Source organism: Trachinotus anak, unplaced genomic scaffold, assembly GCF_046630095.1.
Source record: "Trachinotus anak isolate AG129_WGS33_773 ecotype Australia unplaced genomic scaffold, CSIRO_AGI_Tana_v1 ptg000014l, whole genome shotgun sequence".
Classification (NCBI taxonomy): Eukaryota; Metazoa; Chordata; class Actinopteri; order Carangiformes; family Carangidae; genus Trachinotus; species Trachinotus anak.
In genome coordinates this window covers 7791642-7806358 of record NW_027273865.1, presented here as the reverse complement: position 1 = coordinate 7806358, position 14717 = coordinate 7791642, and the positions used below count along the sequence as shown (strand labels likewise).

Below are 14717 nucleotides of genomic sequence, written 5' to 3'. Positions count from 1 at the left end.
AATAGGGCTTCTGTACGGATTTAGCCTCCTCTCACTGCCTGGCTATGTTTCACCTAAAGCTGTTGTTTCAGCTCAGCGTGATGCTGCAGGCAGTGACAGAAACAGGAATGTAACAGACTTTCAGACCTAGAGTCAAACTGGAGGACAGTGCATATCAGGTGAGCGTATTTTTCTTGATGCACACTTGAAAGTTATTACATAATTATTTGGATTTTTCCCGACAAACATCAACAGATTCTGAATATAATCAGATTTGATGATTACCGCCAAGTCTGTTGATTGCATTTACATGTATTTATTTATTTATTTACAAGTAAGAAGGCACATTTACTGTATGTGCTTATTGGGCCCCAGTTTAATGGATGCAGGTTGCGTTTGCTTTCCAATGCTAAAACAGTCACAGCTGCAGCCGGAGGAGCTTGGCATTGCTCCAGATTTGTGGACTTCTCACGTAGAAATGGACTCGGTAAGAGACTCCAGACTGTCAGCTCATTCCTTAACCTCCGTCCTCTCTGCCGGTCCGGTTGCAGGGGTGCTTATCTTCTCGTTCAGCCGTGAATATGCTGCCCTGAAATTGGCTTGGGGAACAAGGCACTAAAAATAGGGGGTTGGGTGACATTGATAATCTCTGCTAATGACACGTTAACAGTAGCTCGCTCCACAGGAGAGTGGCGGCTTTATCATGTGCAGCTGTCTAAGGCTGACAGTGTGCGCCTTGAACCACCCTGGGCCGCTGCATTCTGCTGAGTGCCATCTGAAATTTGATGTGGGGAGTGTTACTCACTCTTTTTGGAAATGTGTAGTCCACTGATATAATATGCCCCATTATAACTCTCTAAATCCAAGATGAGAAAGGTAATGACTATTCATGAAAAACTATTTTATTAGCTTTTCTTTTCTCTCCCTTTTCCCCCTCCAGGCCTTTGTCAGCGCCAAGCATGAAGAGGACAAGGTCATTGTGTTTGAAAGGGCAAATGTGCTCTTTATCTTCAACTTCCACCCCAGTAAGAGCTTCCAGAGCTACAGGGTGGCCGTAGAAGTTCCAGGAAAGTATCCTTTTAGCCTTCATCTGTCACGTCACTGCTTGTTTCCTCTAAATCTTCAGACATTAGCTTTCCTCTTTCACGCCACAGTGCACACTCGCAGTGCCTCTCAGAGTAATGATGTCTTTGTTTGTTACTTAATCTTTATGAGCTTGATAAAATCACTAACTGAGGATATTGTAACCAAGACAGTAAATGTCTGCTGAAAGGGGCAGAAAGGAGACAGAAATGGAAAGATGGGAATTGTATTATCCATGTGAACACTTTCACTTTTAAAGCTTGCAGAGAGTACATGAACTTTTATGGGAAGGCATGACTGAGATACAGTAGATCAACCACTATTAAGTACAGGACTTATGGTCTGGAGTGGATAAATATTATCAAATCGGGTTAACCAATAACTTTTCATCTAGCACCACTAAGACCTCAAAAATTTTTATTTTTCCAACATTTCTTCACAGGATCCAAAAAAACAAATAACTACACTACAATTTCCTTTTCCATCAGGTCAATTGTACCGCTACTGTAATATGCTAATACCACAGGGCTGCTTGCCTGGCTACGTAGATTTTAAAAGATAAGGTTAGCAATATTCTGTATGTTTCTTATTGTGAACTAGCCCCCAGAAAAGATCAGAAGCAACAGTGCAGTAGTTTATCTCTCAGTACTTGATAAAACTAGAAAAGCTCTATAAGTGCAGGCTAAATAAAGCAATAAGGCTAAATAATTACCTTAGTCACCTGGTCAATGTAGTTATTACCAAAGCTCACTCCAACAGCAGGACATATTGCTAGGGGATAGTTGATAGGGACTATTTTCAGCAGCGGATCTGGAGTGCTAATGAGTAACAGAGACGGTAACAGCATGGTGAATGTGGGACTGACTCAAAATAAACTACAGTGTGTGTTCATGGTAATGAAGACACATGTCACACAGTGCAACAGTGTGACATGGCGTTAATAGCTTTTGGACAACAATGACGCTCTCCAGCACAGAGGAATGAGCTGTATTAGGCTCTGACTAGACAGACAGTACTTGATAGAATCATCAATATATTGATGGTTTTGTTTTTTTCATGGAATTCATAGAAAGAATAGAAAATATGAAGTATCCTATAAGGGCAATACACACCAGTTGCTACAGGATATGCCATCTTTTCAGCATTGATGTGCGTCAGCTTTCTAGAAAAGCACCAATTTTATGACACGGCCTGTGTGTGTGTGTGTGTGTGTGTGTGTGTGTTTGTTTGACTTTATTCCTGTTATAGTACATTTAAATGCTTACGATTGTCTTACAAAATACAACATGAGACAGGACGTACTTGCGTACCCCAGTGTGTGACAATCAGCTGCATTTTAAATGGGCTCTGTGACTCTCAGTGGCAACTGTATTCAGTCACACGGTTATATTTGTAATGTGTGATGTGCTGTAAGTCTATGTCATCAAGCAACCCCAAATTTCATGCTCACTACTGAGTGTTGATATGAGACTGAAGGCTGGACATGGTTCAAAATGAACCAATAAGTTTTTGAGGGCTTTGAAGAGAATAAAAATCACCTCTGCGATGAGGCCCCCTTCTTCTGGGCTGAGAAGTGGATGAGGATCTAAACACTATGTCAGACTTGTTTAAAGTAATTGTGACTTGTAAAGGCCCGCAATTTCACTGGCCGTGTTTTCTCCGAAGCTAATACTTTTGTGATATAATTTTGGCAGTCACTGTTGAGAGGAATATGAGTCAGTTGTTTATAGTGGTGTTGTTATGCTATTAGTGAGAAATAATAGCAGAGCCCAGTGATTCAGAAAGCGCTCTCTTTAGCAGCATTGGCTGTCTGTCTTCCCAGCAAGCAGCACAGAGGAATTTAATGAGTCCCACAGTTGTGATTACAGCAGGCTTAATGATCAGGCATGTGAAGGGGGACAGAAATCTGACAGATTTGTATTTATTATAACGGACATTACTCTCTTCTGGGGCCCACTGTAGCTCACGCCAGCAGTTTCCCGGATGGATACGAAGCTGTGTTGCTTCTTCAGCTATGACTTAAATATTGCGACGGAGAGTCAAAACGCTGACAGAGTTTGTTAGTTTTCTCTGGACGCCAGCGGTTCAAACCACTGCACATGAGCAATTCAGCCTCAAATTATGATGATTCGATTGGCTGACAATGAGGCTGTTAAGCAGCAGTTGTTCCTTTGATTTCAACATTATTTTTTGTTTCATTTAGATGGATAAGTTGATGCCTCTCGCTTATTATAATGAAATAATGAAAATCTGTCAAAATGTAATGAAATATCTGCAATGAAAAAACGCTTTTCGCACCGTATCAGCCTGATGATGTCATTATATTAACCAGCAATATGGTTTATTATCATTCAAATCGTTTCATGGGGCAATTCATTGCATTTTGCCTGGTTATGACAATTATTATATCGTTACAAAGATGTTTAGGTTATAATGACACTGATGCCTGGGTAGCATGATTATTACAGTGAGTAAAAAAAAGAATACAAAAAGAGCATGTCTACTCTCAATTGCACGCATTAATCAGCATCTAAAAATATAAGGACATAAACCTCAAAACATGTTATTAAATGTGAATAGTGAGACAGAACAATAATCAGGTTTAGTTGATGATTAAAAAAATAATAGGAGTCACTCCTAATCTCTTAATATCATGTGTTAATTGTGAGCTTGTTTGATGTGCAATTATTGTGCGCTCTGCCTCGTGTTTTCAGCTCTGCCTTGATGGGTTGAATCTCGGGCACAGCACTAATAGCCTTGCTGCACAGTGTCTGTAACACCATTTTTGAGGGTTTATTTTCATTTAGATGGAACCGCATCTTTTCCTCCTGGTGCTCCTTTTGATGTTTAAGGAGAGGCCTCAGACACTGGGTGGGTTGAGAGGAAATGCAAATAAATGTGAGGGCAAAGCTCTGGCTGTCATTATACAGAGAGGCAGTAAACACATAAAGGCAAATGTGCCGTGTGTGTGTGTGAGGAAGGTAAATGCGCCGTGTGTATGAGGAGATGCAGATCCTCCGATGGGAATGTGTGCAGAGGATCCAATTAGGGGGGAAGACAGATGAAAGTGCCACTCAGAGGCAGAGGAGGTAAACAAGACAAGCTCAAAGAGTCCAAAAGTGCTTTTTCATTACACTCAGCTGTCATATACTTAAACTTTCTTCTACCTGTGAGAGGGTCAGGGATGTCACAGAGGAGCCCCACACCACTGCCGTATCTGGAAATAATAGCTGGATGCTGCTGACCACGCTGTGTACCACTGAAAATGGATCCAATACAGGTGTCATTTCCTTGGGCAATATGGCAAGTAGTGTATTATTTCAGAGGGTGTCTCTCTCCAGCAAAAAACACCATTAAGTTACCTTTATTTTTCCTGTGTCACATGTTGGCTGGTTGCGTGTTAGTCTAGATGGATTTTCAGGTGGTTTCTCTTAATGCAAGCTAAGTAAGCAGAGTCTTGTTTGAAAACATATCATTAGTTCTGCATAGTGTCTTGATAGGTTGCTTTATTGTACGTAGAAACTCTAAGAAAAAGTAGTGGTCAGTGTAATGCTAAAAAAAACATCCCATTGATGCTGTACATATGTGTCACAGCTAAATAACTGTTGTAGTTACCATATAAAACTGAGTCTGCTGTCTTAACTCTACAATAAATAAATAACTATATAGTCATCATCCCTCAGCGCCAGTCCAGAGCTGGATGCTCAGTGAGTGTTTGGCCTCTTCATATTTTTAGACAAGCTTTTTATTGCTTCTCATTGTCCTCTTTTGAATGTGTGTGTTTTGTTTTTTTTTCCTCTCTCTCCACGAGGAACAGTAGAGAAAGTGAAGTGAAGCACCTCGCCGAAAGTGTTGGCCATTAAAATGCAGTCAACGTCAGCTTTTCGACAGGCACTCAAACCATCACTGTTTTTTATTATTTTCTCTCTGACTCGTGGTGGACACATTCTTCAGGCTTTATCTGGCTGGTTGGAGTATTTGAAATCCCAGTTGGATCCCGTCATGAAAGCTGTACCTGTCAGGGCAGATTGGTCTTTGATTTACCCGCTGCCAATAGCAGCAGTTGAGATTGTGTCAGGTCATCATTCTCCGTTCCCTGAACGTCGTTTGGAATAATTCAACTACAGGTGCAGTGACACTAACTAACTTGAATTTACAATAAAATGCACATCGTGTGGATAGGTGATATTATCTGGAATGAATCATATGGGGGGAAAATATGCATCCACTTCCTGTAAGATACATCAAGATGGATTGCATAAACAAAGTTGCATTACTTTTCCCTGTGTGAGACCCCATTAGGTTGTAACTCTACCAGATATCATCCGCAGACATCCTCATCAATCCAGAGGCCTAATCTGTGATTCCAAATTTTGTCATGTGCAAATGCTGTAGACAAATAGACAAGCTACTTTATTTCAGGCATTTAAGGAAATTCAATTTTATTCGAACTTTGCTCTTATCTTTGTAGTTTTTACCATTATTTCTGTCATTATCATGACATCATAATCGAAAAAGTAATTCCTCAGATCTGGATCACTAACGGAGTCTGAGGAGGCAAGAAAAACAGTCAGATAATCAGACAGGTTGTACACAAGCCAGCAGTTGAGCCATCTGTCTTTAACTTTGAGTCTTTAACATCTGTAAGTATGCCACAACAATTTTTGCTCCCATCTCCAATTACAATAAAACACAAAACCATGAAAAGGTAAATCAAGCAGTTACCTGGTGCACAAACAATAATCTGCAGCTCAACACACCCAAAACTCCTAAACTCATTATAGTCTTTCAGAGGCATAAACCACTTCCCAAAACCGCCATACTTATTTACAGCAATCAAAATTTCTTGGCACACACTTCTGCAATATCCTCAGGTGGAACATCTACACAGACCATATTGTGAAAGACGCCCAGCAAAGACTCGTCTTTCTCAGGCAGCTCAATACATTTAAATTAAGACAACAAATCATGCTCCATTTCCATTTGCTTTTGCATCATCTGTAAGTTCTGGTTCAACAATGAAGACAGTCAAATAGAATCCACAGGATTTCAATCAGTCATTCAAAATCAGGGGCACCACCCCCCTTCTATCATAAAATCCTTCTCCTCAAACTAACTGTGAAAAAAAAAAAATGTTGACGGTAATCTCTTCATGTACAGGAGAAACTGTTTGCGCAAATCTACGGTAGGTACAGTGGTCAAAGTTGTTCCAAGAAGTCAGTCAGTAAACTGTGATGGATGTTAACAATGCACAGCTTAGGTAATAATCTGGCCTGTTTTCACTTTTAAAGTTTGAAGTCTGCCTAACTTTTTTCTATATACAATAAGACCCTTCATTTACCTCCTCAGGTGTGACTTCTGACAGCAAGGTCAACAATACAAAGCAGTTGAACCAAACACATTCTTTGTGCAAATGTATAGCTTTGGAGTTTTATTCCATATGTAATGACAATTTCTAAATAAAAGGATGCTCATTACTTTGTATGAAAAGTTTGACAAAGCCTGTCTGGATCCCCCCAGACTTGTTACAGCCAAACAAAGCAACAGAGAATAAAACTGTTATACTCAAAGCTGTTAAATAGAGCAGAAGTTGTCATGCTCTTTACACAAAGAGATGGGTGTCCCTTTATTTTAAAATGAATAGTCTTTATGGGTCCCACTTTACATCAGTTTATGTGTCTCAGCTACTGCCATCTCATATTCCTCTTTTGCAGAAACAGCTTCCACTGTTTCTTGCACTCTGATGTAACTTGCACCAACTGAGCAGAAAGCAGGGAAAAGTCAACTCTGAAAAGGCAAGATATAGTATTTAGAGTGCTTTACAAGGCCATGCCGCATTCTTCACATGTGCACACACATCTTAACTCTTGTTCACTTACACCAGGGTGCTATTACTTTCATAAAGGCAGGAAAAAAAACACAAGCTGATGGAGAAACTACATAGTGGCTTGGTCTGCAATCATGGTCATGGCCAGATTCTTTTCAGGTCATCAGTGGCTCTAATCATCAAGCTGCCTTCTTTTCTTTGTGCCCACTGGATGAAATTGATTGTGTTCTTAAGGCTTTCCTCTTATACGCAAAGGCTGTATTCATAATAATACTTTACAGCTAAATGACAAGCTGTAGTTGCAGCCGTCTGTAGCCATTAACAAAGACGTAATCACTCGAAGCCTCCAACTACCAATTTGTGCTGGTTCTTGCTTCCTTGCAGAGAAGTTTGCCAAAAGTGACTGTAACTATGCGTCATTTCCAGTGCACTCTGTGCCACAGACGTGCACACATACAGCACACATGCATTCTGCGAGAGTGGAAATGCTCAACAAGCAGTGTGAAGGAGCCCCGTAGTACTTCCCAATACTCCGTATCATGTTATTGAAAAATATTTACAGTTCACCAACATATTCCATGAACCATTATAATTAATGTAAATGTTTTTTATTGCTTGTATTAGGAGGATTAACCTTTTAAATCATATATATCCTCAGTTTCCCAAAAGCATTACAGCCCTTGAGAAAATATTTGCATATTCTTCTGTTAGTAATGGCTAAAGCTCAATAGAAAAATGAGTTGGTTATGTTAATAAACTACCATAGTGGCTAGTAGAGCCGAGGAGGTGTAAAGGAGGGGCTCTCTCTCCTCAGCAGAAACAATGCACAGAGCAGCACTTCTTTTTAATCATCACTATCAAAGCAGACAAGCAGGCAGCAAAAGCAGAATTTCCCCGGCTCTGGGGCAGAACGAGGCGGTGTTTGAGGATCACACTCACACTCCAGAAGATCGCCTATGGGGAGATTAGGTGATTATTCAGCTAGCCAATTAGGGGGCTGTTTGCATGTCTGCTCCTCTCTCCTGGTGTTTGTTACAGTACCACTTCTCACAGCTCCCCATCCCTGAGAGACAGTTGTTAATAATGCACTGCGCAGATGTTTATGGGTATTTACATTATACATAGACATCAGAGTACACATGTTTAAGCATTTCTGACTGGCATGAGCAAGGCTAAACTTTGCCTGGAGAGAACTTTCCAAGTAAGGCCACTTTATCAGGTACACCTGCTTAGCTGCTCATTAACGCAAATATCTAATCAGCCAATCACATGGCAGCAACTCAATGCATTAAGGCATGTAGACATTGTCAAGACGACCTGCTGAAGTTCAAACCGAGCATCAAAATGAGGAAGAAAGGTGATTTAAGTGACTTTGAACGTGGCATGTTTGTTGGTGCCAGATAGGATGGTCTGAGTAATTCAGAACTGCTGATCTACTGGGATTTTTCCACACAACCATCTCTAAGGCTTAGAAAGGTCCAAAAAAGAGAAAATATCCAGTGAGCAGCAGTTCTCTGGGCAGAAATCTCTTTTTGATGCCAGAGGTCAGAAGAGAATGGCCAGACTGCTGCGAGCTGATAGGAAGGCAACAGTAATTCAAATAACCACTTGTTACAACCAAGGTCTGCAGAAGAGCATCTCTGAACGCACAACACATCGAACCTTGAAGCAGATGGGCTACATCAAAAGAAGACCACACTTGGTGCCACTGCTGCTACAATTCACATGGCCTCACCAAAATTGGACAATGGATGATTGGAAAAATGTTGCCTGGTTGATGAGTCTCGATTTCTGCTGCAACATTCAGATGGTTGGGTCAGAATTTTGCGTCAACAACATGAAAGCATGGATCCATCCTGCCTTGTATCAACGGTCCAGGCTGCTGCTGGTGGTGTAATGGTGTAGGGGATATTTTCTTGGCACACTTTGGGCCCCTTAGTACCAACTGAACATCATTTAAACACCACAGCCTACCTGAGTTTTGTTGCTGACCATGTCCATCCCTTTATGACCACAGTGTGCCCATCTTCTGATGGCTGCTTCCAGCAGGATAACGTGCCCTGTCACAAAGCTCAAATCATCTCAAACTGGTTTCTTGAACATGACAGTGAGTTCACTGTACTCAAATGGCCTCCACAGTCGCCAGATCTCAATCCAGTAGAGCACCTTTGGGATGTGGTGGACCGGGAGAGTCGCATCATGGATGTGCAGCCGACGAATCTGCAGCAACTGCGTGATGTTATCATGTCAATATGGACCAAAATCTCTGAGGAATGTTTCCAGCACCTTGTTAAATCTATTCCACAAAGAATTAAGGCAGTTATGATAGCAAAAGGGGGTCCAACCCGGTACTAGCAAGGTGTACCTGAAAAAAGTGGGCAGTGAGTGTATATATATTTATGTACATACTTGTCAAAGTGCACCTTCTTTCATTTTAAATCTGCCTTTTAAAATGTCTTAAATATTTCCTCAGACATTAATAACAGCCTTGTGACTGATTCTGACATCCATCCCTTTAGTTTTTTGTCAAGCAACAAGATGGGGAACGCACTAATATCAAGCACTTTCTCCCCTAGAAAACTGTTGCCAGTCAGACTTCAGGAGCTCTTTCCTAATAATTTAGATATCACATTAGACAGTGCTCTCCATTTCCCCCTGCTGAAGGGCATTATTCATCTTGTAATTAATTTAATCATGCGCCTTTGTTAAAAAAAAAAAAGTGGATATATGTTGAGGAAGGAGCATGTGACATGATTTACATATTATATTTAATGCAGTGACTTTCAATATCGGTTCCTCTGTGAGAACACACATATTTCATGAAACTATGGAAACATCTTCATGGAGGCTGCCATCAATCAGCTCCTTGGTGTCTGAGCATCCTTGTTTAGGAGCACAGTGGAGAGATTGTGCAAAAAGGAGGAAGAAAAAGTGATGGCAAGGGGCCTTCCTTTACTCGTCATCCTCCCCCATCCAAGAACACACACATACAGTATGTGCATCTTTTCTGTGCATGATCAAAGGCAGTTTTTTTTTTAACTATGCAACTGTCTCAGTGCAGCAAAGAACCATCCCACACCCCTCCCTGACATGCCTTATTGTTTTACAGCTTTGAATCACAGTGGATTCATCAAGAACTTTTGACAATGATCAACTAAGAAAGACTCTTAAATGTCAATGTAAGAAATCATCATATAACATTATACAGTATATTCCACATGCAGCTTAAAACAGTATTTGTAATTTCAGTGTCTCAATGTGCGGAGTTGATATAGTGTTTGTTGGATTAATATCAGACTTAAACACACATAATCACCTAAATACTAACTTCTGGGGGATGAACACCTTGGTTGTCATTTATGTGTTATTTTGTACTTAATTTGTAGTGATTTGCTCTCACTTTGACATTTAGGTGCCCTAGAGGAAGCGTGGATACCTCATTTGTGTGTGTCTGTTGTCACTCATTTGGATCATTTTTTTGATCAGATTCATTATTTATGCAGTGAATTAGATAAATTAGACAGTCAGGCTGGATGGTTGAGCCATGGCTGAATTGCTTTTGTGTTTATGTTAATTTCAGGCAGCGTTCTCTTTGTCTGTTAGAGCTCTGCACTGTTGCTTTGCAGCGCTGCGAGGGGGAGATGAATGCTGATGGATGTGAGGATTTCAATGAGTATAAACCAGCTGAACCAAGTCTGCACAACAAAATCACCAGAGATAAAACCCTCTCTTGTGGTTCTTATGTCTTAGATCTTGTAATGGAGTTTCCCACTGCTATTGCACCTTAACTTCCATCTTCCTCAGATACAAAATCAAGCTGGATTCAGATGATTCTCTGTATGCAGGTCATGGACGTCTGGACCACAACACAGAGTTCTTCACTGAGCTACAGCCCTTCAACGGGCGTCCCAACTCCATGCAGGTAAATATTCCCAACGTCACACTTTTGACCCATCAAAGGTCATCTTTTGTTGAACGTCACTGCCTCCTAAATATGAAGTACCATTGTAGTCCAATCCAATCTCTAGACCACTTTTCTAATAAACTATGCTGTATCAGTATCCCACTCTGCATAGTAATTCTAACAAGGTTTGGAGGATGTTATATGTTCACCTTGAAAAAGTGACAAAATTAAGTGTACTCAAAAATGTCACTATGCATATTAAATGATTTTTGAGAGGGCTGTTGATGGGCACTATTGTCCCACAACGCAGTGCACGTATGTAATGGAAGAGCTGCTCAGAGCTGAAAAACATCAAAAGGAATTGTGGGCGGTGATGAGACAGCTCCAGAAATATCTCAGAAAATGAAAAATGAAGGATTAAAACTTTGGACAAATATTTTTTTCCCTTCTCTTTGTTGTTTCCAAATGTATTTTGCCAGTAGCATCACAAAGTAACATGTTTAGCATAATATTTTTATTACAAAATCTTACCGTTATTACAACTGCCAACAAAACTCTTCAGAGCACCATAAAGGTACAAACCTGTGCTATTCTTATATTAAGTGAATGTGGGACGTAGCTTTTGTCTCACATACCTTTTTCACTACAGACATTTTGACCGGACAAACACAGGTGTAACAACGTTCGTAATGGCTCCATGTCATATAGGGGTGCTGTTGTCAGGATGGAGGTTTAGACCTTTCTCACAGCAGACTGAAAAGGTGTAACCATTAATGATGGCTTTGTTCCACTGAAATTTCCTGGCAAACCTCTCCAATGAGCAGCTGCATCCTGACACTGGCACAACAAAACACACAGCCATTATGAATGTTATATAACAAACTCAAGTGTCTGCTTTGCGCTTGCTGAATCACTGGCATTGCTTACTGACACACCTAAGGCTCACTATATATCTGTGTGTGTAACTGGAGGATTAAAAAGTATAATTTACACCAGAATTTCTTCCCGTGGGACTTCCGCAATGTAAACATTACTAAACATGATGATAGATGAAAAGGTTTCTTTATTGTTGATGAGATTCCAGTGGAAGAAATGGCTGTGATAACAACCTCAATTAGTTTAGGGTCTGCTCCTGACCTTACTTCACATCCTGATATGCTACCCCAACCATTTGTGTGAATAATTATACCATGTGTTGATTTGTGAGGGTGCACACCAACAAAGCAACTTAAATGGAACACGGCCAGTTTTATTAGTTAGTTACATGTGTGTTTGTATCCCTATGTCTTCTATGGGAGGTTTATTCATCCTGTGTCTCAGGTGTTAGCCACTGCCGGATGTTGACTGGAATTTCTCCTACATATGAATAAAGAAATCTTCAACTGGTTCACATTTAAACTGTGTATGCATTAATCAGATGGATGTTGGCAGTTTTATAGTAGTTCACTGTAATTCTTGCTTACACAGAGGTGTATGCACAATCTGCCTACACTTACAAAATGTCAGCGTTCAGTGTATTAATGTTTTGTCCATTTTATATTCCATGTTTGATTGCACAAATCATTTTAATTAGCTTGAAATGGAGTTTGGAGTGAGGGGATCTTTTCGAGCCTTTCGAACGAGGTTGATGTGTGTTGTCATGAAAGAGTGCTGCCTGTTCTGGCAAAAAGCCAACATCTCCCCGGTCTGGGCCTCTCCGCTTAACCGCTACTCTATAATTTAGCATCTTCTTCATTAATATCATTAGCTTGCTGAATCCAGGAAATGATCAAATATGGCTGTATTCAAAAAAGTTAGATTTGCCTGTCAGGGTATAGTATCCATTGTGGTTTCTCCCACAACATTAGGCATGTTTGTGAATATCATATTTGGTGTTTTTGCATTTTACTTCACCCTTTCTGGTAGTTATCCTGCAGTCATTGAGCTTCATGTGAATCTGATTTCAGATTCTCCACCAAACAATGTGCATTATTCATTGTGTTAGAACTTACCTTTTCATGTGCATGGCTCTTAAGCTCACACAGCATCATGGAGAGGAGAAAAATATCTGGGAGAATGAACCACTGGGCTTCCATCATGGAGACTGCTTAAGGCTAATAGCATGAAATAGGTGGGTCCTTGAAATACAGAAAGAAACACTGATATGCATTTTAAGCAGAGTGCTTGAGGATCTCCCACATTTGCCTCCTTTTTCTCCTGCTGTAATTTTTTTCTTGATTAAAATGCTGAAAGGCAATAAGATGTTTATGAATAAGGTCAGGGATGAATTAGTGAGGATCAACACAGATACCCAAACACTCCAACTGTAACTTGGCTGATTGCATGTGTTAGATCTTATGTTAATGAATCCAATTAATGTGCAAGGACAGTGATGTCTGTGAAGTGGTCTGCACAGTCTTCACGTCCTTCTGTGGTTTTTCAGTTTGTTTAGTAAAATAGTAAGCATCTCCAAGCAGTACACTTATGCCGTTTTGGTTAGTACCAGAGTTGATATAGCACCCGTTGAGATGTTAGTTTATCTGATGTTTGTTTAACCACCTCAGATCAATACTGAAAGTGCTTCAGTAGATGGATAGGGGATATTACTCTATATTAAGAGTTGGATGGAGCACTTTAATGCATCAAAAATGTGTTTGGCATAACTGACACTGCTTTTAAGATCATCAGTTCAGCATTATTTAAGATTCTGTCGACCCTCATTAAAAAGCTTCTTCCTCTTTCGTGCAGACTGTGATCCTCCATCGTATTAGCTTAGGTTTCATCAGGTAAGGACTCAAATTCCACATTCTCTTAAATCTTTTTTACCTCTTATTAATTCACACACCACTGCTTCACCCACGTCCCTCTTGGCCAAAATGTGAAATTTAGTTAACAAGTCATCTGCTAATGTTGGCACCATCATGGATTAATGTGGAATGAAAGGAAGTGAGAGGAATGAACCCGACAGGAAGGGAGAGTAGAGGCAGGGTGGGGACCCTTCTGCGCACACTGTCTCATTTAGGCCCTCTCATAGAGATTGCACAGTAAGGCTGTAGTCTTGCATTAAGATGCTTTTTCTCCTACTCCTCCACACACCTACCTGGTTATGACAAGACTAATCAGACAAGAGCCTCTTTGGGGGCTGCAAAGGTACCCACACCATCCATGTTTAATTTAACAACAGTTGCTTTCAAAATCTGCAGATACTTCTTCTCTCTGTCTTTTTAATCGGTCCATCTGTCATCCAGCTTCCTCATTATGGAACGATAATAAACTCTCATATCCTCCAAGAATGCATCACTGCTCGGACTGAGAATGCAAGTTGAGAGAATCGTGTTGACTTGGTAGACTGTTGTGAATACTTTATCACCGTAACACCCTGTGTTTACAAATGTGATGCTGGACTGTTGTCTTTCGACATCTATTTAGTTCTTTTAGTCATGTCTTTTTCTCCGTTATATAAAAAAATAATAATACCTTGTTAAAACAAACAAAAAATAAGAACAACACAGAAACTGCTAGATAAACAGGTGTTGATTTTCATAGCATTAATTTCATGTCACTATAGGGAATGCCTCCTAACCTCATAAGAAGCCCAAATAACATTACGCCAGCCCTAGTTAGCTGGCACAAGTAACACCTATGTCAGGGGCTAATGGGACCCTCCTGCTATCCTCCTATATATTAGAGCAGTGCATCACTCCATTACATTATGTTTGCATAATGAAAAGCAATACACACACTAGAGGGCAGCTCAGAGTCAAAGGTTTCTGACAAAAACAAACATGGTGATGGTGGATGAGTTTCCTAATAATGTGCCTCTTCAGAAAGAGTCAAAAGTGGGGGTCTGTGAGGTGGTCTGTAAGGCCAGGAAATACATCGCCAACTCACAGACTGTCCTCAAAAAGTTCCACCATTTTTAAAATGTCTTCATTGTATTACCCA

General features: G+C 40.4%; 1 protein-coding gene across 1 annotated transcript in view; it reads left to right on the top strand.

The window, feature by feature from the left end:
- gbe1b (glucan (1,4-alpha-), branching enzyme 1b) overlaps window positions 1-14717 on the top strand; it is an 89925-nt gene that overhangs the window by 64347 nt on the left and 10861 nt on the right. Inside the window, exons 14-15 of the mRNA XM_071496679.1 lie at window positions 920-1050; window positions 10694-10811. Of these exons, the coding sequence (XP_071352780.1) occupies window positions 920-1050; window positions 10694-10811 (249 nt within the window). The remainder of the gene's footprint in view (window positions 1-919; window positions 1051-10693; window positions 10812-14717) is intronic.